This window comes from Chiloscyllium plagiosum, chromosome 26, assembly GCF_004010195.1.
Source record: "Chiloscyllium plagiosum isolate BGI_BamShark_2017 chromosome 26, ASM401019v2, whole genome shotgun sequence".
Taxonomy (NCBI): Eukaryota; Metazoa; Chordata; class Chondrichthyes; order Orectolobiformes; family Hemiscylliidae; genus Chiloscyllium; species Chiloscyllium plagiosum.
Window position 1 is genome coordinate 43,382,941 of NC_057735.1, and position 26,606 is coordinate 43,409,546.

Sequence of the window (26,606 nt, forward strand, 5' to 3'; positions counted from 1 at the left end):
AGATTTGCTTTCCCAAAATGCAGCACCTCACATTTATCTCAATTAAACTCCATCTGCCAATGTAGTGTACAAAATCCCATGCAAGGACTGCATAAAACACTACATAGGACAAACAGGAAGACAGCTAACGATCCGCATCCATGAACACCAACTAGCCACGAAATGACACGACCAGCTATCCTTAGTAGCCACTCACTCGGATGACAAGCAACATGAATTCGACTGGGACACTACTACTATAGGACAAGTCAAACAGAGAACAGCCAGGGAATTCCTAGAGGCATGGCACTCATCCACAGATTCAATCAATAAGCACATCGATCTGGACCCAATATACCGGCCACTGCAACGGACAGATGGTACTGACAACCGGAAGCGGCAGATTCAAACCACTACAAATGCCGGAGGAAAGATCACAGAAGCGCTTCACAGGAGGCTCCCAAGCACTGCGGATGTCACCTAGACAGGGGACAAAACGTCTGCAACACAAATTCCCAGCTCGGCGAACAGAACCACAACAACGAGCACCCGAGCTACAAATCTTCTCACAAACTTTGAATGTGTTATTCTCTTGAGATTTGGTATTCTTGCAATTCTCCCCTGATATCTACAAGATGGAAAGCTTCGACAGCATGTTACTTTCTTTCAACAGTATCAGGCTCAGTGCTAAACTTACATTCACAAAACACATCTACCCAGCAAAACATCCATTAGGACTTTACAGAAGAAAACCTGTAGAGGGAGAAACTGAAACATGGCCTATCCATCTACCTCTCTCCACCTTCACTTTTAAACATAGAAACATAGGAAACAGGAGCAGGAGTCGACCATTCGGCCCTTCGAGACTACTCCATCATGCAATTTGACCATAGCTGATCACCCAACTCAGCACCCTGTTCCCACCTTCACCCAATATACTTTGAACCCTTTAGCCTGAAGAACTTTACTCACTCAACTTGTCCAAACATCTCTGCATCCTCTGCACGGTTCACCCTGCCATCTAGCTTTGTGTCATCTGTAAACTTGGAGATATTGCATTTAGTTCCCTTATCTAATCATTTATATGTCAATAGCTGGCCCCTGTGATCCCTCAGCAATCACTGGCTGCCACTCAGAAACTAACCTGTTTACTCATTTCTTCCCTTAATTTGCTCCCATCATTTATTCTCTGTCACTTTTCACCTTCACTCTCATGACACTTTTGTCATTCTGTCATCTTTCAGTATTTTTATCTGTTCCTATTCCCTCCTTCCCTTTGTCTTGTCATAGAGTCCTACAGCATGGAAACAGACCCTTTGGTCCAACATGTCCATGCTGACCACGTTTCCAAAACTAAACTTGTCTCACTTGCCTGCATTTGGCCTATATCCCTCTAAACCTTTTCTACTCATGTATCTATCCAAATATAGTCATAGAGTCATAGAGATGTACAGCACGTTATAACTGTAGTAGCATCTGCCACTTCCTATGGCAGTTCATTCAATATACTAACTGCCCTCTGTATGAAAATGTTGCTCCTCACATTAAAATTATACCCTTTAGTTTTGAAGTCCCCACTCTAAGGAAAAAACATTTGCTATTCACATTATCTTTGCCCCTCATCATTTTACATACCTCTAAGGTCATCCCTCAACCTTCTAAACTCGAGTGAAAGGAGTCATAGGCTATTTCGCCTTTCCTTATAACCCAAACCCTTCCAGTCTCAGCAACATCCTGGTAAATCTTTACTGAACTGTCTCAAATTTAACAATATCCTTCCTATTTGGCGAAAGTGGGTACTACAGATGCTGGAACTTAGAATCAAAATTAGAGGAGCGCTGGAAAAGCACAGCAGGTCAGGCAGCATCTGAGAAGCAGGAGAATCGACGTTTCGGACATTAGCCTGATGGAGGGCTTTTGCCTGAAATGTCGATTCTCTTCCTCCTCGGATGCTGCCTGACCTGCTGTGCTTTTCCAGCACTACTCTAATCTTGACTCTAATATCCTTCCTATTGCAGGGCAACCAGAATTGTACACAGATCCCCAGAAGTGGCCTTACCAATGTCCTGTACAACCCTCAACATGACGTCCTATACTCAACGGTCTGAGCAATGAAGGCAAACAAACCAAGCATCTTGAAACATCAGCTCTTTTCTCTCCTGACAGATGCTGCCAGACCTGCTGAGATTTTCCAGCATTTTCTCTTTTGGTTTCAGATTCCAGCATCCGCAGTAATTTGCTTTTATTTTATGCCAAACATCATCTTTACCACCCCTGTTCACCTGTGACACAACTTTCAAAGAATTATGTACCTGAACCCCTAGGTCTCACTGTACTACAACACTACCCAGGGCTCTACCATTAATTGTATAAGTCCTGCCTTGTTCGATTTAACAAAATGCAATATCTCGCATTTATCCAAATTACACTCCATCTAACAATCCTCAGCCCATTGACCTAATTGATCAAGATCCCTTTGTAATCTTAGATAACCTTCTTTACTGTCAACTCTCCCACCAATTTTGATGTCATCCACAAAAATGAATTGGCCATGCTAAATTGCCCATAGTGCTGGGTGCATTAGATGAGATGAAATTCCCTACAGTGTGGAAACAGGCCCTTCGGGCCAACCAGTCCACACCAATCCTCTGAAGAGAAAACCCACCCAGACCCATTTCCCTGTGACTAATACACCTAAGACTATGGGCAATTTAGCATGGCCAATTCACCTAACTGGCACATTGTTGGACTGTGGGAGGAAACCGGAGCACCTGGAGGGGACCCACGCAGTCACAGGGAGAATGTGCAAACTCCACACAGACAGTCGCCCGAGGCTGGAATTGAACCTGGGACCCTGGTGCTGTGAGGCAGCAGTGCTAACCACTGAGCCACCGTGCTGCACCATTAGTCATATGTAGTTAGGAGAATGGTTCTGGGTGGGTTACTCTTTGGACGGTCAGTGTGGACTTGTTGGGCTAAAGGGCCTGTTTCCATATTGTAGGGAATCTAATCTTATTCTTCATGTTGACACCTGCCTAGCTTCTGTACATGTCTCTTTTTCACATCCCTTTTTCCACACTTCCATTTCAGTTTCACATTTGCTTTTGAGTGCCCCAATCAGAAGTTTGGGAAGATAAAATAAAAATAGTTCAGAAATAGTGTAAGGTGCTCGTGTCACTTTTATAATACATGCCAAGATAACAAGAAACACTCCACCTTTCTGACATTGTAGAAATCTCTGTGAGGATTACTCTTCACTTCCTTCATCTCTTCCATTTCATTCAGCATCTCATGCAGGTTGAACTTAGAGTTCAGAAATTTCAAGCGACGGTGGGCATATGTTTTCCTAAACCAAGGAACCCAGAGAAAAAAATCCATCTCAGTCCAGTCATTTCAAAATAAAACAGAATCTGTTCTCAAACAAATTCCATCGCATGTGACCCAACAGGACTAATACAATAATGGGGAGGCGATGACTTAATGGTATTATTGTTGGATTGTTAATCCAGAGACCCTAATGTTCTGGAGACCCAAGTTTGAACCCTACCTTGGGAGATAATAGAAGTTGAATTTAGTAAAAATTTGGAAATAAAAGTCTAATGATCACCATGTAACCATTGCTGATTGTCCAAAATACCCATGAGGTTCACTAATGTCCTTTAGGGAAGGAAACTGCTATCTTTACCTGGGCTGGTCTACATGTGACTCCAGACCCACAGTGATATGGTTGACTCTTAACTGCCTTCTGGGTAATTAGGGATGGGCAATCAAGCTGTTCTAGCCTGTGATGCTCACATCCAGTGAATAAATAAAAATACAAAAATTTCTGCATTTAAATCAAACTCAGTTCCAGGAACTGGGTGCTTGGGGTTAATGTTACCATATCCTGCCTAATCATATTGGGCAACCATTTTTCACCCTGTCCCATTGGATACTGCTGGTTCCCCAGTGAATGAGTGTGATAGGGTCTGGAGATTGTATTGAATTGTCTCGGCACAATATGGGCAATAGCAGTGATGTGATCATGCTCTTTTGAACTTACTTTTCAAACATTCCCAAATCCAGACAATGGTTCACAACTCTTCTGAGATCTATGAACCAGGAATCCTGAAGAAGCTGGTCTGACTCCAGGAAAATTGGGAATGGGGAGGGGTGATGATGTGTGAAGGCTAGGAGCCTATGATATAGACTCACTATTCACATCCAGCCATTGTTACATTGTTCTGGATCCCTTTGATTGTGTAAAAATCTGGACATTGAAAACTGAACAATAATGGTTAGCCTATGGTGAGCGAGTGTGCCAATATTAAACATGGAGTTATGGGTGTAGAGTGGTGCCTTGATTTTACAACCCATTAGGAAAACCAAATTCCCACGAATTTTAATTCACAAGGTTAGTATTCAGTGATATTGCGACTTACATAGGCCCCTGAGCAATCAATGCAATTAGAAAGTTCATGTCATCTATAAAGGTGGCCAGGTCTGGATATGGTAAGTCTTTGGGTTCATTTCTCTTGACTGATTCATCATTTGCGTAAACGTAGATCACTCCGTCTGTCATCTTACACACGTAGCCAAGGTTTTCAGGAAAATCCTTTGGACTGAAAGGGTCTCCCCCTGTCTTTAAAGGTGGAGTAAATACTGAAACAAAATAATGAAAATATGTAGTCCATGTCCAAACAAAATTCCAGATACAAAGCACAAGATAAAGGTTGCCAGGCCCCAGAAAGGCTCCCTGGTTTGTTACAGTTCCAGACAGAATATTCCAAATTGATGAGCCTCTGAGTAAGGAGAGACAAACTGACTCCCTATCTATTAATTCACCCCTTGGTTGGTTGCAACAAGACTGACTTAAGACAGACCCCCTTCCTTTGTGGATATATGCCCTTGCTATTGAGCAGGGTGCCATCAACGCTCTCATTATCTTTGTAGTCACAAGCAAGCACAGTCCAGTCTATTCTGCCTTGTCTCTTCCCCTTCTATCACCTGCTCCTTCACCTTTATCCACCTATTGCTTTTCCAGCTATCTCCCCCCAATCCCACCCCCCTCTCCCATTTATCTCTCAGCCCTGACCCACAAGCCTCATTCCTGATGAAAGGCCTATACCCGAAACATCGATTCTCCTGCTCCTCAGATGCTGCCTAACCTGCTGTGTTTTTCCAGCACCACACTCTCGACTCTGATCTCCAGCATCTGCAGTCCTCACTTTCTCTTTGTATCTTACCCAGTTTGGCTAGCTGTTGTTTGAAAATTGAGATTCCATGGAGTTCTCTCTGTCTCTATCTCTCCAGACAGCTTATAATTTACATGCACATCCATTTGTCAGCATCTTTTAGAGAACATATCTTGGAATTACAAGTGAAAGATGTTGACTGTGCTTTGAGACTCTGAGCCAAGAGATCCACCATTCCTTCATCACTAGTCTCTAACTTCCAACTTCTTTGCCTTGCCAGCTTATTAATATTGCTGTGGTGATACCACTTCTGAATCTGACACTATTGATCTCTTTTTAACAATGCAACTATAGCCATACTGCCCGCCACCACCTACAAACACCCTGTGATGTTCATGTTTTGAAATAAAGACAGTACATCATTGCCAGTCATTCTACCCAAGCTTCAATTCCATAAAACTATGATCAGAGGGAATACTTTTCAGTGCTATGGGGAAAGAAAAAGGTATTGAACTTATTAGATAAGTCTTTCTGAGACATAATAGTCTCAACAGCCTCTGGCTATGCTATTTCCTCTTATGACTCTATGATTGAGGATAATTCCTAATCCAGAGTACACAAAATAGTCCAGTGGTTATACTGAATCCATTTTTAGACCCAAATATAGGCCCAGATCTTCCTGTGTGCATTGATGTTGAACGCATTGACTCTATCCATGAAGAAGACTACAACCATCCCTTTTTCAAGTTTACAACAGGAACTTCCGATCCCACCTGCAGCACTAAATGATCAGTACAGCCTCTCCACGGAGGGGATCATTGGGCCCAGTAAGAGATGGAGTGATTGAATCATACACTACAGAAACAGATCCTTCAGTCCAATTTGTACATACCGACCAGACATCCCAATCTGACAATAGTCCCATTTTCCAGCATCTGGCCCATATCCTTCTAAACCCTTCCTATTCATGTACTATTCAGATGGGCTTTTAAATTGTACCAGCCTCCACCATTTCCTCTGGCAGCTCATTCAATACACACACTATCCTCTACGTGAAAAAATTACCGCCCCTCGGGTCTTTTTAAATGTCTCCCCTCTCATCTGAAACCTATGTCCTCTAGTTTTCGACTCCCATACGCTGGAAAAAAGACCTTGCCTATTTACCCTATCCATGCCCTTCATGATTTTATAAACCTCTATAAGATAAGCCGTCAGCCTCTGACGGTCCAGAGAAAACAGCCCCAGCTTATTCAGCCTCTCCCTATAGCTCAAACCCTCCAGTCCTGGCAACATCCTTGTAAATATTTTCTGCACCGTCTCATGAAGGGTCTGTTTCCATGCTGTACATCTCTATGACTCTATGTCAGAAAGCAGAGCATGCCCCCCCATTTCCAAAAGGTAGCTGCTATATCCAGGTGAGTTTTTAAAGGTCGAAGTTTTTCAGTAAGTGAGTGGGTGAGTTAGTGAATGAGTGAGCGGCTGAATGAAATGAAATGGGTGAGGAAGGTAGTGATTTATTTTGTGCTTTTAGCCAATGCTGCTGCCTCTCATTGAGATATCCATCTGGGCTATCTCTGGGCTGTGTTGTGCTCCTATACCTGTGCCTATTGCTCCTTATCTCTAACTCCAAGGTAGGCTTTTGAACTCCTTCTATACTGTAACATTCCTTCTTATGCATCTGTATATAGGAGCTTCTCAAATACAGTTCTCTAGTGTAGTGCCTAAGATCTCTCTTTTCATATGTTCATTCGAGACTGGTGCCTTCTCTTTGACATGTGTCAGCCATGTGATCATGACTGACACGAATCTCATGTTACCTCAGGTGGCTGGGTGTCTGGTCATCGAGCCAGCCAGGGTGTGGGAGAGGTGGTTGGTATCTGAGGACCAAGAGGGGTAGTTGAGTTCGGGCTGTGGGGTGAAGGGCAGTTGTGTTGGCAGGAGGCCAGGGTGTTTTCAGGTGATAGTCAGCTCAGTCAGGAGAGATGATCAGGGAGAGTTGGCTGTGATGCTCCACTCAGTAATGTTGGCAATCACTGAGTCTTAGAAGCTTTTAAACAGTGTAATGTTTTCAGGGACAAGGATGTTGGTACATTCCATGCATCGGGCCCAAGTCTCGGGTTGGAGCTCAAGATCAAGGATATTTGCAGAAGGTCCCTGATAGCACAAATCATCTCATCCAGAGTGTAAACACTTTGAGCAATGGCAGCTCACATGTTTACACCAAGATTGCTGTGCTGACATCCTTCTGCTAACTGATATTTCACATCCCAAGATCCAGCTCCAAAAATATTTTGGCTTATATCATATTTTAAAGTGTTGAGAGATAATAAAACAGCACAGCACTCTCATGAATAATTGGAATTGTCTTTCAAAAGAATAGCCACAAAATGGAGCAGAGCTCAGTGGTTAGCACTGCTGCCTCACAGCACCAGTGACCCAGGTTCGATTCCACCCTCGGATGACTGTTTGTATGGAGTTTGTGCATTCTCCCTGTGTCTGTGTGGGTTACCTCCTTCATTCCAAGGATGTGCAGATTGGCTGGAATCACCATGTTAAATGCCCCATAGTGTCAAGGGATGTGTAGGCTGGGTGAATTAGCCATGGGAAATGCCAGTTTGTAGGAATAAGGTGAAGGGTGCATCTAGGTGGGATGCTCTTCAGAGGGTCTGTGGATTTGATGGGCCAAATGGCCTACTTCCTTACTGTAAGGATTCTATGAGCTAAGAAGAACCCAGCCAGAGATGTCAGGCATACTAGCTTATATTGACTCCATTGCCAGCCCAGATAAATGGAGAGGATTAGTATCTGATTATAAATCACCTTACACATAGGAAATCGTTCATATAAATGGATATGGAGAAATTGATCAACCAGCATGGTCAAAGTTTGTGAGAAGATTTGTAGCTCGGGTGCTCGTTGTTGTAGTTCAGTTCGCCGAGCTGGGAATTTGTGTTGCAGATGTTTCGTCCCCTGTCTAGGTGACATCCAAAGCGCTTCACAGGAGGCTCCCAAGCACTGAGGATGTCACCTAGACAGGGGACGAAATGTCTGCAACACAATTCCCAGCTCGGCGAACAGAACTACAACAACCAGCATGGACTTACATGTAACATGAGAAAAGCTGATAGAGAAAGACAGTTAGCTGAATTGATGAAAGACCAATGATTTGATGAGTAACATTTTAATTCACCCCCAGAGCAAGTATTTCCAAAGCAGTCAATACAGCAACAAACTTGACCAAGTTCTTGTCCTTCTGATGAATTCTTTTCCAACTGATAGATTCCTAGATATGAGCTCCTGCCCCTAAGCTCCAAACCTAACATGGAACTGTCCAAAAATCTATCTTTATTCCCTCTATTACTTTCTATGTTTCATCAGTTAACCCTTGTATTGAGGGAAAACCGTATGACATTAAATGTAGAGATGAAAGGACACTTTACATTGGAAAATCGGATCTATCAATGGAATATGGGTATATTCTGCCTACAAACAACTTCAGCTGAAGAACTATGACATCATAGAATTAGGTAGTACCACATACATTCCTGTAAGTCCCCTGTTTCTTAGGCACTGCCTTCCTGATCCCATTAAATAAATCTCAAATCATTTCAGCCTCATCAAAATTGCCACACGTGAGGGGTATGTGCAATAGTGACCACCACAGTTACAAAAAAAGGCAAAAGAACGATGTGAGATAAGGGAGAGGCGGTGGATTAGATCGCCATGTGAAGAAGGAAGATTAAAGAACATATTTACATGAACATACAAGTTGCAAGATGAAGGGCATTTGCCAATTGAACTTGCTCTGCCTTTCAATAGATTCATGGCTGATCATTGGATTTATTACATTTGGAAGACAGTTCAAGGAAGTTTACGATCCAGGTTTGTAATTTAACGAAGGGCGTCAATATATAGAAGGAGGTATAATGGACAAAATCATCATAGCAAAGCAAGAATGCATGGCTAATAGCTAAAGAATCTTTGATATACCACTCCCCGCAGAATTCTACCTACCACATAATCCGCTCTTTCATTAGCTTCACTGAAGTAAATCCTTATTTAATTGAACTCCACACTCCCAGTTGCTGGTTCTACTCTAGTCTGCCACTTATATTTGGTACAATTAATGACTCTCACATATGGATAGATTACCAGGCTAGGCAGGCAAACTGCAGATTGAGTTTAATATAGAGAGCAGTGTGAGGTGACACATTTTGGCAGAAGTGTTAGAGAGAGGCTATCTAGACTAAAGATTTTCTCAAGGGTTTTTAAAGCATTTCTGAAGTGTGTAAATAATCACAGACACCTGGCAGACACCTAGATATTTTAAGATGGTAGGACATGTTGAAAATGTGTTTAGCAAAATATCCATAAATAGATACAAAGAGTGTAAATATAGAAAAGATATGCGGAATCTTTATAAAGCTCTGGTTAGGCCTCAATCTGAGTATTGCACTCAGTTCTGTTCACCACACTCTAGGCAGGATGTGAAGCTCATGGAGAGGGCACAGACAAGATTTACCAGATTGGCTCCAAGCATGTGAAAATGAACTGGAATTGCTGCCCATGGTGGGGGGGGGGTGGTAGAAACAGAGGTGGTGAACTATTAGAAAAGGTAATTGGACAGAGAAAGAAGCATACTGGGCTATTAGGATGGGAAGGAGGGGCCAAGAATCAGACTGGCTGAATTAATCTACAGAGGGGTGGCACTTAGTATGTAAACCAAATGTCCCCCATTTGAGCAGTAAAGGCCCTACAACTGGATTAATTTAGATAAATAGCACCAAATTATAATAAACATTCAATAAATCATCTCTCTTTATCTGTGGAATGCTATCTAAAACAGGCCAGTTCTTGTCAGATTGTCAAAAGTCTGAAACTAACCCCTCCTCTTCCTCAACCATTCTCATCTTCCAATTTTGAAGCTTATGGTGACTATTTCTGGATAATCTCAGCCTCTCTCCCACTGCTTTGGGTCTCGGTGTTGTCATTCAATCATGTTTTGCAGTTTAAGAATGCAGTGAACCATTACTGATAGTATCAATGAGTGCCATGGGGGAACAGTCGCTGAAGGTTGGCATGCAGGTGCAGCAGGTGGTGAGGAAAGCTAATGGCATGCTGGCCCTCATAGTGAGAGGAGTTGAGTATCAGAGTAAGGATCTCTTGCTGCAGTTATACAGGACCTTGGTGAGTACTGTGTGCAGTGTTGGTCCCCTAGTCTGACTGAAGAACAACATTCTTGCTATTGAGGGAGACCAGTGAAGGTTCACTGGACTGATCCCCGGGATCGCAGGACTGACATGCAAAGACCGGATCAACTGGGCTTGTACTCGCTGGAATTTAGAAGAACGAGGGGGGAAATCTCATAGAAACATATAAAATCCAGATGGGACTGTGCAAGGCTAGATGTGGGAAGAATGTTCCTGATGTTGGGAAAGTCCAGAACTAGGGGTCACAGTCTAAGAATAAAGGGTAAACCATTCAGGACTAAGATGAGGAAGAATTTCTTCACTCAGAGTGGCGAACCTGTGGAATTCTCTCCCATGGGAAGCTGTTGGGGCCGGTTTGTGAGATATATTCAAGAGGGACATGGCCCTTGTGGCTAAAAGGATCAAGGGGTATGGAGAGAAAGCGGGAGTGAGATATTGAGATTACATGATCAGCCATGATCATACACACTGGTGGTGCAGAGTCAAAGGGCTAAATAGCCTCCTCCTGCACCTATTTCCCATGTTTCTATAAAAGCATATGGATCTTTTGGTGATCTGAGAACAGTGCAAGAGTTGGCTTTGTCAGAGACGTGCAATGAAAATGGTTGGATCAGAGTCTGAAACAAGACAAACAGTCTGAGTGAGTGAGAATCTTTCTTCAAGTGTTCTTCTCCTTACCTGGGTGCACTTCATTCTCCTCTTTCCATTGCTCATTTTCCATGTTCCGCAGAAACTGTGCAGTGGTCCGACAGAATCGCTGAAATGATAGCCGCATGTATTTCTCCCGAATGGTCAAAGCTCGATACAGGCCCTTGCAGGCAAGTTCGAAATCTTCAACAGTTACCTGTTCATAAATGGTAAATAATCAAACTCGTGAGTTTGGAGTGGAGTGGAGTTTGCACGTTCTACCCATGTCTGTGTGGGTTGCCTCCAGGTGCTCTAGTTTCCTCCCACAGTCCAAGGATGTGCAGGTTAGGTGGATTGGCCATGCTAAATTGCTCGTAGTGTTCAGGGATGTGTAGGTTAGGTGCATTAGTCAGGGGTAAATATAGGATAATAGGGTAGGGGAATGGGTCTGGATGGGTTACACTTTGGAGAGTCAGTGTGGACTTGTTTGGCCAAAGGGCCTGTTTCCACACTGTAGGGATTCTATGATTCTATGACTCATGAGGAGTTTGGAGTCTCCCATGGCCCCTGAGTTTCTACAATCATCTTTCACCTTGAATCAATATAGCCCCCTGTCAAACTAACAGTAAACAAAGGCTTTAAAAATGGACAAGACTCAAAAAGAAATGTCACCTAAACCTTTCAAAACCTTTGGAGCAGATGCAGATGCAGATGTGATTTGTTAGGATGTACCAGGAACGAGGGGTACATCAGTTTTGTGGAAAGACTAAAGAGGGCATTGGTCTCCATTGAGGACAGAAGGTTAAGGGGAGATTTGAAGATGATTTTCAAAATTATGAGAGGGGAGAAACTCTTGCCACGGCAGCAGTTTCTATAATACAGGAGAGAGTAGAGGAGTGGTTCTAATTAGAGCTCTTTCATGTATTTGGAATAGGCATTATATGCTGAACAACCACATTATACTGTATATTCTTATTCTATGAGGTATCAGCCAATTGGGAATGATATTGCATTATTATTGTGTGCAGATTCACAATATTTCTTTGTAATTATTTGGGTTGCTTTGGGTGCTATCATTATCCACTCTGGTCACTTCAATCATATCATATTTATGGCAGTAGCTAGCATATTTATAAACCTACAATATTATGCAGGGAAATTATAACTTGTATTGATTAGTAAATTCAAGAAAATTTAAACTTGTTTAATTTTTTTATTCCCTTTAGACTTGACTGAAGTCAAGTCCTTTTATTTATTCACTAAGGGAAATGAACATCTCTGACTGGCAGCATTTGTTGCCCATTCCTAGTTGCTCCTTGAGAAAGTGTTGGTGAGCTGTCTTCTTGAACTGCTACAGTCCACATGCAGTAGGTAGACCACAGTGCCCCTAGGGAGGGAATTCCAGGATTTTGACGCTGAAGGAACAGCAATATATTTCCAAATTAGGATGGTGAGTGGCCTGGAGGGGAACTTGCAGGTAATAGTGTTCCCATGTATCTGCTGCCCTTGTCTTTCTGGATGGAAGCTGTTGTGGGTTTGGAAGGTGCTGTCTAAGAATCGTTGCTGAACTTTTGTAGTGTAGCTTGTAGATGGTGCACACTGCTGCTACTGAGCATCTGTGATGGCAGAAGTGGGTGTTTGTTGATATGGTGTCAATCAAGTGGGCTGCTTTGTCCTGGATGGTGTCAAGCTTTTTGAATATTGTTGGAGCTGAACCCATCCAGGCAAATGGAAAGTATTCCATTACGCTGCTGACTTGTGGTTTGTAGATGGTGGACAGGTTTTGGGGAGCCAGGAGGTGAGTTACTTGCCACAGTAATTCTAGCTTCTGACCTGCTCTTGTAGCTACTGTGTTTATGTGGTGAGTCCAAATGAGTTTCTGGTCAATGGTAACCTCCAAGGAATTGATAATAGGGTATTCAGTGATGATAACACCATTGAAAGTCAAAAGGGGTGGTGGTTATATCTTTTCTTATTTGAGATGGTCATTGCTTGGCACTTGTGGCATAAATGTTATTTTCCACTTCTTGTTGTATGGACTGCTTCAGTATCTGAGGAGTCACAAATGGTGCTGAACATTGTACAAACATTAGCAAACATCCACATTTCTGACCTTAGGTTGAAAAGTAATTGATGAACCAGCAGAAAATGGTTGCGCCTAGAACACTACTCTGAGGAACTCCTGCAGAGAAGTTCTGGAGATGAGATGACTGACCTCCAATAACCATGACCATCTTCCTATGTGCTGGCTATGACTCCAACCAGTATAGAGATTTCCCATTCTTTCCCAAAGACTCCTATTTTGCTTGGGATTCTTGATGCTATATTCACACAGACCCAGCCATCTTCAGCTGCTTCATCAATGACCTTGGCTCCATCATAAGGTCAGAAGTGGGAATGTTCGCCAATGATTGCACAATGTTCAGCACTATTAGTGATCCCTCCAGCACTGAAGCAGACCATATCCAAATGTAGGATGATCTGGACAAGTATCTCAGGCTGACCAGTAGCAAGTAACATTCACACCACACAGCTGTCAGGTGATGCCATTTCCAATAAGAAAGAATATCCCTTGATATTCACTGAAATATGAATACTATGACTGCAAAAGCAGGCCAGAGTAACTTACTATTCACCATTGATAAGCCACAAGTCAGGAATATGATAGAATAATGCCCAATTCCTTGGATGAGTGCAGCTCCAGCAACACACAAGAAATTTGATGTTCAGTAGCAGCAGTATGTATTATCTACAAGATGCCCCATAGAAATTCACCAAAGATCCTTAGACAGCACCTTCCACACCCATGACCATCTTCATCTAGAAGGACAAGGCAGCAGAAACATAGGAACACCACCAGCTGCAACTTCCCTTCGAAGCCACTCACTATCCTGAATTGGGAATATATCAAAGTTCCTTTAGTGTTGCTGGATCAAAATCCTGGAACTCCCTCCCTAAAGACATTGTAGGTCTACATCCAGTACATGGACTGCAGCTATTCAAGAAAGCAGCTCATTTCTCAAGAGCAACAAGGGGTGGGCAACAAAGTCTCCAGCCAGTAATGCCCATATCTCATAAATAAATAAAGGAAAGAACCTTGTAGCTAATTCTATAAGAGAAATACTAAGGTGTGTTTGAATCTTTACTGATCAGTCAGTAGTGCCTCTTCCTCTGAGCCAGAAATGGGTTCAATCCCCACTCGGAAACTTACTGACCAAACAAGGAATATTCATGATGTGGTTCAACAGGCTGAGAGTCAGCCGGAGAATTCTTCCAGAGTTTCTCCAACATTCCCCAAATGGGAACAAATGTGTGTGAGGATATCAGACAAACCTGATTGTTCTAAAACTCAAATACATAAAAAGACAATTCAATTTCTCAGTAGATTACTTTTAAAGTTGCTTAATTCAAATGATTTGATCATTCGTTTACTGCACTAATTTCCCACATCACACTATTTAAGATGATCAGTATTAGATCATTCATTATTTTTAGTCCAGGTCGCAATATTCCAGGTCAAGAACAATAAAAAAGCTAATCAAAAGAAACTCTGCAGGTAAGGCATTATCGATGGAGAGAAACATTTGCCATTTCATATTAATGACCTTTCATCAGTGCTTATCAAACATTGACATTCATCAGCCTGAGATATTAACTCTGTTTATCTCCATAAACACTGCCTAACCTGAGTTTTTTTGACTTGTTTTCTTCCTATTTCAGATCATCACAGAATCCATACAGTGTGGAAACTGGGCATTCAGTCTATCAAGTCCACACCAATCCTTTTTCCATAACCCTGCATTTCCAGTGGCTAAAGCACCTACTCTCACGTCTTTGGACTGTGGGAGGAAACTGGAGCACCCAGAGGAAACCCACGCAGATACAGGGAGAATGTGCAGACTCCACACAGACAGCCATCCAAGGGTGGAATCAAACCAGTATCCCTGGCACTGTGAGGCAGCAGTACTAACCACTGAGCCACCATACCATCGCACCTTTCACCACTGCAAACCCCTGCAGTATTTTGCTTCTTACATTGAATGATTATGAATAGGCCATGAACATTTAAAGTGTGCACATAGATTATATGACTCAGCAATGCCTGCAGATGTATAGTACCAAATTATGCTTGGATAAATTGTAATGGATCAACATCATTTGCTTTTGTTTTCTATCAACTAGTTCGCATTTTGTCAATTATTTTTATTGTTATCGATTGCAACTATATCAGCCAACTATTCACAGTTGGCTGTGAATTCAATGTCAGGTTGAGAGAGCAGTATTTAGTGTCCTGATCCAGGAGTATATAAGCATGGAAACATCCTCAGCTGACAGAGGCACCTCATAATGGAGAGCCAGCTGCTTCAGCTGTGGACTTAAAATAGGTGGCAGACCTTAGCAAGACTCTATTACAGTGTGAACTCTGACTCGTGCTGAAATCTCCACATTGAATAGATGTGACTATCCCAAGTATCCAATATAAAAAGCTCAACTGTTCTTGAAGTTATTAACTGTCCTGCAACACACTGCCCCACTCGAGAGGGACAACTGATGGTGAGTTTGACCTGAGGGTCACCAGACCTCAGCTGAGGAGGCAGGCTACTATTCTGCCAGGGCAGAAACTAAATCCATAGTGCTTTGCAAACCGGTTTTCAGGCAGCTGAACTAACCAGTGACTCACGGCTCCCTTAAAGCAGGCGATAATCCAAATCCCAAATACCAGGCATGGTTTCACACCCCTCTGAATGGAATTGATGCTTGTGAAAGATCAAGCACAAATCTGGTGAGAGTTTTAACATCCCCGCCAAAGGGATCGATTAGGCTGCTGCTGAACAAATGCAAGAGAATAACTGATCCCTCAAATGTTTATACCCCTGAACATAAATGTTCAGGTTTAACACTGCAATGTTAAAGTTATGATGTGGAAGAGCTAGACTGGGGTGGACGCAGTTAAAAGTCACACAACACCAGGTTATAGTCCAACAGGTTTAATTGGAAGCACTAGCTTTCGGAGCACTTCTCCTTCATCAGGGAGTGATGAAGGAGCAGTGCTCCAAAAGCTAGTGCTTCCAATTAAACTTGTTGGACTATAACCTGGTGTTGTGTGATTTTGATATTAAAGTTAGCCAGCCCTTTAAGTTCTTCAGCACATGCAATCACCTGGTTACAGGAGAGGGAAAGCTAAGCAGGTACCGGGGTGGGAGAGGAATAGAAGGGTATGTTGATAGGATGAGATGGAATATAGTGTGAGGTCGCTCCTGAGTACAGGAAATACCATTCAGGACCAGAAATTATTTTGCTCAAATAATTTAGTTCTGTACTGTAAATTTTATATAATTCTAGGAAAACTTGAAATAACCGCTACTTTTGTCATATGTTGCTTTAACTCTGAGAAGGCTGTTTTTTTAGCTAAATAAAAACAGAAGGAACTGCGGGTGCTGTGAATCAGAAATTGCTGGGAATCTCAGCAGGCCTGGCAGCACCTGTGGAGAGAAATCAGAACGAATGTTTTAGGTCATGTGATCTTTCCTCAGAGCTGAGCAACAGTTCTGAGGAAGGGTCACTGAAGGCACAACGTTAATTCTGATTTCTCTCCACAGATGCTGCCAGACCTGCTGAGATTCCCAGCAATTTCTGTTGTTAATGTTTTGTTCTGGTGCAAGGTCACAGATAGATAACATTAGTGCTATTTCTCCCTCCACAGATGCTGAGTATTTCCAGCATTTCGTTTTAGTTTCTCACCAAACTGTTCACAAGACCATTTTTTTTTGTCTTTCATCACATCAACCTCCAACTTCTCTTCACCTGCCACATTCTCATTCTCAGTTTTATCTGGTGATCTTCCAGACAATCTTTTCTACATTTCCTCACCACACGAGGGCTGATCACCTGGTTTGTTGACAATTAAGTGATAAGCCAAGAAATGAGGTTACAGATTATCAGGCAAGTCATTTCTGCTGGTACTCACAGCCCACAATACCTCAAGAATACACAGTTTTGTACTGCAAAATCATAGAGGGTGTCTTCCAGGGCATGGATTCCATGAGGACTCTGCACTGATTACCTCTGCCAATTCTCTCATGGAAAGATCCTTCGTGACAACTAAATTCATGAGGATGAGGTCAAGTAATTCATTACTTTGAATTAGTTCTCTCAGCTGCTGCAATTAGACGAGGGCTGATCGTGTAGTGGTAATGTCATTAGTGCCCTAGGGATTCAATTCCACTGTAGTGAATCTTGAATTCAATAATTTAAAAATCTGTAATTTTTAACTGAGGCTGTTTCCTTAGTAGTGGTGTGAGACTGGAGTCACATATAAGTACAAGAAGATGTTGTAATGAGGGTAGCATCCCTACCTCTAGGACAGGAGGCTTGGGCTCAAGTCTTACTTACTCTAAAGGTGTATAATAGCAACAGGTTGATTCGGAGACATATATACAATTTCACAAATGAAGCAATTCTGTTTTTGCTACAGCTATGGGGGACTTTAGAACAATCTGACAGCTTCATGGTGAATTTTACTGATAGCAGCTCTAGTGAATGGAAGTGCTGATTAGACGCTGTCCAACCCAGTATGGCTTGTTTGCATAACTTTATCAGTGCATACTCTGATGTTTTTCTCTCTTACATTCCTTTGGCTCTCTTCTTGCATTTAAAGATCCTTCCTCTATCATCAACTTCCTGAGGTTTCCAAAGCCAATCTTCCCCTTATTACCCAGTCCTGCCCATTATACATCCTGGATTGCAGAGATTCCCTTCTCTGCAATGGGGAGGGGATGGTGCTAGGTTAAAGCCCCAATCAACGAGGCAGGGTTAACCTTACCCCTGACGCGTAGTCTCCAGAAATAGTGACTCTTTGGAATTCTGGCACATCTGTGTACGAGGGCAGCCCCATCTCATTAGCTGATTCTTTAGGCTGTGCCATTGCAGGGTCCTCGAGAACTGGAATTGCTGTAGCGATTGCCTTTCCTCTCATGATTATTTTCAACCTAACAGGAAGACACAATCCAAGAGTTGTACCAATGTTCATTAGAATAAAGATTGAAACTTGGTTTCCACCAGAAACAGTTTTGCTAAAAATCGTTTCCCAGAAATTGCTTAATTGGTATGTGCAATTGTGCTGAGTCATGCGACATGTATTCCTGAATGTTAGGTGCTGAAGCCAATGAGGATCCAGGCAGGTCATTATAATTAGATTCATTACTCCAGTCAGTGGGTCATAGATCTCTACCCAGTCACCTCTGCTGGAAAATGGGTCTCAAGCAAAGACAGAATTTAACTTAGCAGTAATATTCGTACAATAATGTGTGTCATCTTAGAAATCAAGAAGGCTATCTTGGGAAAGGTACCATAGGGTTTCTGGCTGTTTGGAACTTAAACCTCAATTTCAAACAATTTTGACCTTAGTTTGTGATGATGCTGCTACTTTAAGAGATGAGTTTTGTTCTGGTTTCTTTTAAGAAAGAGATTGAACAAGAGGTGACAATCAGTCTGTAGTAACATAAACAGCTTGTGAGGCCTTGGGGTTTTTAAAAAGTTGGAATAATAGAAGCAGCCTGGCTGGATGTGGCCAGCTCTCACAGACTAGGATTTCTAGCTTTTCTTTAAGCTTTTAGATTCAATGAAAGCTGCTGGAATTTTGAAGAAGTAGAAGCTATTCCCCACCCCCACCCCCTTCTCGGTTACAGCTGGAAACTGGAATTTCTCTTCCTGCTGCGGCATTGCACATGAGAAAACCTGATTTCTGAACTTGCCTTTTTCCTAACGAGTGTGTTTATGGGATGTTGCTATATTGGAAACAGTTTATTAGTAATAAGTACTGTATATATTATTCAGCCACGTTTTCCAATAGAGTTGTTATTAAAAGTTCCTCTTTCTATTGTTGTACTATAACATAGTGTTTAAATAAATTGTGTTTCGCTTAATGTTGAGTGGTTGACCAGTCATATTGCATCTGGTACACAGGACCTCACATTTACTTTTGAAATAAGAAAACGTTATGGTCTAGGCAACCTTCTTAATATATTTTGAGGAGGTCTGGTCTGGTCCAGGACAACTTACTTTCAAAAAACCAATCAAAAGTGTAATGGCACAATGCATTACTGTTCCAACATTAGTAACAGATCAAATTATTCAAGGGAAATTGGGTGAAATTAATGGCAAGCACTCACTTCTCAAGCAGTAACATTGAAATAACAGGTCACTTATCTCATTTGCCACGTGGGTTACCTGATATACACAAATTGCTTCTAAATTTGTCTTCAGATCAGCAGCAGTTGATTTTAAGATGATACTCATCTCAAATCACTTCAGAAAACTCACGGAGGTAAAAAGGGGCCTGAATAATTGCAAGATCTTTCCCTTCACTTTCTAAATGAATTGAGCCCAATAACAGGAAGCCACCAATGACTTGTGATTCCTGTCTCCACCAACCCTCAAAAGAATAAGTTGTAAACAAAGAAGGAGGTGAGATATAATCGATAAGGCCATAAGGAACTAGTATTCAAATCAAGGGCCATCTTACAAGGTCAACATCTGCTATCTCAGTTGCTTCAATTTTACTTTTTGAAACTAAACTAATCCCACTGTAGAGAGGAGAACAACTAAACTACTAATTAAGAAATTTGTGGTTTGCTTGTACAGAACTTCAATATTGTTCATTAGTGGGAGCTTTTCATCTCATCTTCAACAGCACAAGTGCAAGAAAGCCATGGTCATTTGAAGTTTGGTCATTTATATGATAAGAGAGAATGATACACATTGGTCATTGGTGTGTTGTTTTTGACAGACTGAAGCATTGCTATGGAGGAGGCAATGGGACCCTAGGACTCCCTAGGCACCTGGCTAATTCAAAAAAGTCACAAAGCTCGAAGATTTTTATTTTATTTAGAGAAAGGGTCTCTTGCATATGAATGTATGCTGATTCCAGCATATAAAAATAAACCACATCACAAACTTAAATTATTACCTTTAATTGGGTATTGTTTTAACTAACAGCATGCTCAGGATTATTATTCAAATGCTGCCCAACCACAGAATTGCACCTAACACTAAATGCTTTGTTTTGGGTTTTGTAATCATTGGCTGCATTCTACTCATTATAAACAATACACGAAGCATGCTGTTTGATTCAATCAGCCAGTCATTGATGAACTACATATTTGGCATCATACTGACATTGAAATTCATAAATAACATTTCTCAATTGTGTGAGAGACAGAACATCCTTTTTAAAAATTCAATAATGAGGTGGGGGGCATCTCTGGCAAGGCCAGCATTCATTGCCCATCCCTAATTGCCCCAGAGGGCAGTTAAGAGTCAACCACATTGCTGGAGTCACATGTCAGCCAGACCAGGTAAGGATTGCAGTTTCCTCCTCTAAAGGGCATTAGTGAACCAGATGGGTTTTTCCAACACTTGGCAATGGTTTCACGGTCATCATTAGATCCTTAGTTCTAGATTATTTACTGAATTCAAATTCCACCAGCTGTCATGGCAGGGTTTGAACCCAGGTCGTCAGAACATTAGCTGAGTTTCTGTATTAATAGTCTAGTTACAATACCATTAGGCCATTGCCTCCCCTGTTTGATCTGATTGGACATAAAGGCAGTGAAGTGCTCGTAAAGGCACTGCATAATAGTATTTGAAGCTATGTGCTTGACCTGTTGCTCCAACTGAATACAAAGACTGAGCAGAAATTAACAAATAAATCAAAATGTATTAATAATTATAATTAAAAACCAATTGATGATAATCAGCCCAGCTCATAATGTGGCTAATATATTCTTGCACGAAGTAACATACATTCATATGCAAGGACCCATTCTCTGCAAGCAAAAGGAATATGTTCAAGTCTTGAATCATTTTTGAATTACCCGGAAACTTGGGAAGCCTATAGTTTCTCATTGGTTTCTCTATGGCAATGCCTCAGCCAATCAGATTTGCCAACCAATCAGTATCCTTTTCTCGTGTAATATAAATTGTTGTCATCATCTGTAACTTGGTATTCTTGCAGTTGTCTTGGTCATCAACAACCTGCTGCAACAACGTCTCTCCTTTCAGCCATTGGGAATTATAAATAAACAAATAAAAATATGCATGTGAACTTGATAGAATATTTAATAATGTCAAATGTGGATAATAAATTCCTATTGCATATCAGATTTTATCTCCCCTGTAGGCACATATGTTTTACTGTATCACACTGGACAAGCAGCTGGGAGACTGGGTAGAGTTCCTTATGCCTTAAGCTCCGAATGCGCTTCCCACCTCCATGCCAAGTGATTCCACAATCTACAAAGTAATGTCTTCACATCAGGAAAACCAAAACTTTTGTATTTTTAATCCTGGCACAAACTCTATTCTCTGACTACCGTTTCTGTCCCACCCCCTGGTGGTTGCTTAAAGCTGAGGTAAACTATCTGCAACCTTGATGTTGTGTTTGATCCTCAAATGAGCTTCCAGCCAGTGGTTCAGTCATCAAGCCTATTTTCAGCTCCACAACATTGCCCAATCCCTTGCCTGTCTCAGGGCACCCATTGCTGAAATCCTTATCCAAGACTTTGCTCCCTTTGGCTTGGTCATTCTAATGCTGGTCTCTACACCTATAAACATACACTCATTCAAATCTTCATCACCATTAATTTACACCAAACTCTGTTCACCCATTAACCCTATACTTACAGATCTACAGTAGCTTCCGGTCTATACAGGATATAAGTACAACACCGAAACAGGCCATTCAGCCCATACAGCCTATGCCTGTCTTGATACTCCACTTGAGCTTCTCCCAGCTTTCCTCATCTAAATCTAGCATTGTCAGCCCCATTCCCTACTCCCCCATATGGCTAACTTTCTCTTACATGCATCAATACCATTCAATTCAATGATTTCGTATGGTAGTGACTTCTAGCTTCCTGCTATTTCGTTGGGTAAAGAGGTTTCTTCTGAAATCCCTCCCGGATTTCCTGGTGACCATCCTATATACAAAAAAAACCTTTGAAGAGCAGAAGTATGCCACTTGTCCTCTTGAGTCTGCTCTGCCATTCTGTGGGATTGTGCATAATCTGATACCTCCACATTCTGTCTAACTCCAATATCCATTCTGCCCTTGCTAATGAAGATTCGATCCATCTCTGCCTTAAAACACAATCTGCTTCCAACTCCTTTTGAGGCCATCTTACATTTACAACCTCCAGTTATGCTCTTCCTCACAAGAGGATGTATTCTCACTTTATACAAACTATCAAGAAAAAAACCTTAATTTTAAAGACCTCTAGTGGGGATCATTCCTTTTTCTTTCATTTAAGAGAAAAGATATTCAGCCTGACAATCCACTCCTGATTTGTACATTTACATATTACTGGTGTATTCATATAAATCTTCTCTGCACTTTCTCAGTGCCTCTCTATCCTTTTGATAGTATGGCAACCAGAACTGGTCAATACAATTTTCCAACCTTCCAACTCTATCCTCCAGTAGTAAATCCTGTTCCTTGATTTGCTTCCTTCCTGGTTTTGGTAAGCCAGTCACAACGCATGATACGAAATGCTTCATCCTTATCTTCAAATTTCTCCATAACCTCAGCCCCTCTCTGTCTTTGTAACCACCTCTAAAACTCCACAAGCCTTCAAAATCCTCCTCCATTTTCAGCCATTTCCATTCCCAATTTTGAGGATTCTGCCACTTGTGGATCATGCTTCCACATGCCTTGTCTAGATATATTGGAATTCCTGAAATCCTGGAAATCCCTCCCTAACAGACAGATGGGTCAACCTACATCAAAGGGACTGCAGTTCTTCAAAAAGGAAATTCACTACCGTCTTCTCAAGTGCAATTGGTAATGAGCAATAAATGCTGACCCAGCCAACAATGGCCACAACCCATGAACAAACGACAAAATTTCCCTTCTGAACTCTCTCCCTGCCCCTTTAAGTTGCTCCCCACAAACTTTGGTCCCCTATCCTACCATCGCCTTCTGTGACTTGATCAAATTTTAACAGACATTCCTGATGAAGGGCTTATGCCCAAAACGTTGACTCTGCTGCTCCTCGGATGCTGCCTGACATGCTGTGCTTTTTCAGCCCCACACTTTTTGACTCAAATTTTAATTGCTGTTGTTAAGCAGCATAGGATGATTCATTTAGTACAAAGTATAAATGTTATAATGCAATTTTTGCATTTTAGAACCTTTTCTTTGTGGATTCCTTTGCTTTCCTGTCAATTAAATGGTGCTGCATCTCAATGTGCCCAATTGGACAATTGTCAGCCATATCAAATGGCGAAATCTCATCTCTTTCATCTTCATCTTTAGCGTCATGGGCGAAGACCTTCTCAGCTAAGGTCCGTGCTTCTTCATCAAACTCTGAAAAAGATAGTCAGGTGGTTACTTAAAATGACAAAGGTAGTTAATTGCTGAGCATTAAACTATTAGTAGCAGGGAGTCACCATTAAAAGTTAGAGATATAGGACTATTCCTATTACGACTCAACTTGGACAGCTTTTAAACAAAAACTAAGACTTTTTGTATAGAATTGTAATACTTTCAGAATTTATTTTAAGAATGAATACAACCTGTCAATCAGAGGCATGTACTAGGTATCATAAAACAATTGGGTGGTCGTGATTGGTTTGTCTTTGTAAGGCAGCACTAATATTGGAAGGCTTTATAAATGACAAAGTTATTCAGAGTTAGGACAAAGAAAATACACAACCATGTTCCTATTGGTTTGGAGATCAGATGGAAACAGGAAAATTCAGCTTTTGTTCCTACTTTGGTATAAAGACCCCAGCATAATCCATCCTTTTTGCACTTGGCACTGAATGGACATGTCATTTGTGACATTAGTTAACAATAAATTGCCTAACTCTAAATATCCATATTCATCAACAAGACCAATCCTGCTTGACACTGTAAATCAACCTAATTGGGCAGTCGTTAGGATTAATTGCTGTTTTCTGTGTTTCAGCCGGTTCTAATCTCTGTCAGTGCCAGTGAAATAATGATGGTAAGCCAGCTGGGCATGGAAACTTTCAAGGATCACACTCTCCCTTAGGAATCCTGGTTCAGTTATATCTCTCATTCTGATGGCTCCCTGCAAACCATGTGTAGTGTCCTCTTGCAGTTGCATCTCAGTAAGTCCAATATTGGAATGGCTAAGCGTAACTTTATTGAAAAGGAACAGTGACCATGGTCTCGCCTATGAATCATTCTTTATGAACATTTTCTAATGATTTTCTCTGAAAATGAAAGTGAATCTTCCTTTCTGTCCTCTTTCTTCAGTTGTTAACTCACTTATAGTAAAAATTGGTTGCTTTGACTCATCTTCCAATGCTAATCTTCATGATTTTCTCACACAAATTCCCTCTAGGTTATCAATTTATAATCTATTTAAGTCTATGTTCTGCTTTCTGGACTCTTTCCAACTCATATGCAGCGACCTTGAATCAAGTCAAAGGCAAGACTTTGGAAAGTAAATTTACATAGGAGCTAGGAACAGCCACTTGGGTCCATCAAGACAGTGGCATCATTCAACTAGGTCATCGCATATCTTATACTGCAACACTATACCATACCATCCTTATATCATTTCATGTCTTTAAGATCCAATAATCTATAGATCTCTGTCCAGTCCAAAAGCCAACTAATTGTTGTTAATAGACTATAGAACCAACACTCTCACACACGAATTAATCAGAATAATGACCAGTGTTTTTCAATGTTCGTAACCTCAATGCCTTAATAATAGAAATCATAGAATCACTACAGTGTGGAAACAGGCCCTTTGGCCCAACAAGTTCACACCAACCCTCCAAAGAGTATCCCACCCAAACCCATTACCTGACATTTCCAGTATCAGCAGTATTTTATTTTTATTAGCTCACAGAACTTGTGAATGTTTTGCACCTGGCTTTTTGACTTTCGACATCTTGATGTGTAGTTCACAGAGATTTCTCTGTCTGAAGCAGAACACAGCAATAGATAGGATTCAATGTTGATCTAACCTATGCATCCCTGAACACTATGAGCAATGTAACATGGCCAATTCGCCTAACCTGCACATCTTCGGACTGTGAGAGGAAACCGGAGCACCTGGAGGAAACCCATGCAGACACGGGGAGAACATGCAAACTCCACACAGACAGTCACCTGAGGCTGGAATCGAACCTGGTGCCTGGCACTGTGAGGCAGCAGTGCTAACCACTGAGCCACCATGCTGCCCCAAAGCCTGGCAGAATAATTATATTTTGCCACATTCTGAGTTTCCAAATTGAATGACCACCTCATAACACATTCTGTGGAACATATAACTACTTTTCAACCCAATATATAGCTAGAAAAAAATAAGAGATCCCTTAAAGTACAAGATTAATATATTTTTGTTCCGACAGGGATCAGTTATTGAGCAGGAATGTCTGAGTAGATAGAACCCCTGCCTCTGAACAAGTAGCTCCACACTCCTGCCTCTCTTGGCTGTGGAAAGAATGCTCATGATGATTTGGACAAGTCGAAAATCAGCCTACTAATCTTTCCAACAGTTCCCCAAAGGAAGGGAAAGTGTATGAAGATGTCAAACATATATTGAGAGATAACATGAAAAGTTAGTCATATTCCCTGATTCCAATTGAATCTGTCCACAGAAGCATTTTGATCAGAACGCATTGGTTTTAATTTCCTACTTAACTGATCGATATATGGATCTGGACCCCACATGATTATAGCAACAGATTAGATGCTCTTCCATGTGTCTGAAAACCAGCTCACATCATTTTTAATTTCATACAGTGGTGTATTAGCTCACAGATATAAAAGAGAAACTCAGCAGATCTAACAATGAGTGGAGAGAAATAAAGTTAATGCTTCGAGTCCAGTATGACTAATCTCTGCCATCAAAGAGACTTAAACTTTAATCTCTTTCTCTCTGCACAGACACTGCCAGACCTGCCGGGTTCCTCCAGCACTTTCTGTTTTTATTTCAGATTTCCAGTATCCGCAGTATTTTATTTTTATTAGCTCACAGAACTTGTGAATGTTTTGTACCTGGCTTTTTGACTTTCGACATCTTGGTGTGTAGTTCACAGAGATTTCTCTGTCTGAGGCAGAACACAGCAGTAGATGGGATTCAATGTTGATCTGACGTTCTTACACTGCGTTTGGTCTGCTTTTCGCTTGCTGCTTGAACTTGCCTGCTCCTCTCCTATAAAAGGTTAGGAGTATTTATACATGTAACTATTTCTGGAGGAGTGTCCTTGTCGATGAATGTTGTGTGATAGATACTGTTATGTAGTTACTGGGTTACTGTCCTCAGCTTCGAAAATTATTTTATTAGATTTTCTCAATCATAGGCATATTATAGAAATTGATCCCAAATAAAGAATTTAGCTCCAACCATTGCAATTAGAGTTGAGTGCAAATGCAGACGGACACTTCTGGGGGAATCTTTTAACTTGCAAAGGAGAGTTTGTGGAGGTTTATAAAATCACTAGGGGCGTGGATAGGGTGAATAGCCAAGGTGTTTTCCCCAGGGTAGAGGAATCCAAAATTATAGGATATTGGTTTAAGGCGAGGGCGAAAAAATTAAAAGGGACTTGAGGGGTAACTTTTTCATAGAGGGTA

The 26,606-nt window shown here is 41.4% G+C and overlaps 1 protein-coding gene across 2 annotated transcripts in view; it reads right to left on the reverse strand.

Moving 5' to 3' along the window:
* ampd1 overlaps positions 1 to 26,176 on the reverse strand; it is a 54,371-nt gene extending 28,195 nt beyond the window's left edge. Inside the window, exons 1-6 of one of the 2 annotated variants that reach the window (XM_043717000.1) lie at positions 26,031 to 26,176; positions 23,180 to 23,354; positions 17,814 to 17,979; positions 11,042 to 11,207; positions 4,401 to 4,620; positions 3,196 to 3,325 (exon numbers count right to left, since the gene is read on the reverse strand). In XM_043717000.1, the coding sequence (XP_043572935.1) occupies positions 3,196 to 3,325; positions 4,401 to 4,620; positions 11,042 to 11,207; positions 17,814 to 17,979; positions 23,180 to 23,354; positions 26,031 to 26,052 (879 nt within the window). In that variant the 5' untranslated portion in view covers positions 26,053 to 26,176. Of the gene's footprint in view, positions 1 to 3,195; positions 3,326 to 4,400; positions 4,621 to 11,041; positions 11,208 to 17,813; positions 17,980 to 23,179; positions 23,355 to 24,896; positions 24,973 to 26,030 lie in introns of those variants that run through there. The other variant, XM_043717001.1, reaches the window with a different exon arrangement.
* Positions 26,177 to 26,606: the final 430 nt, after the last annotated feature.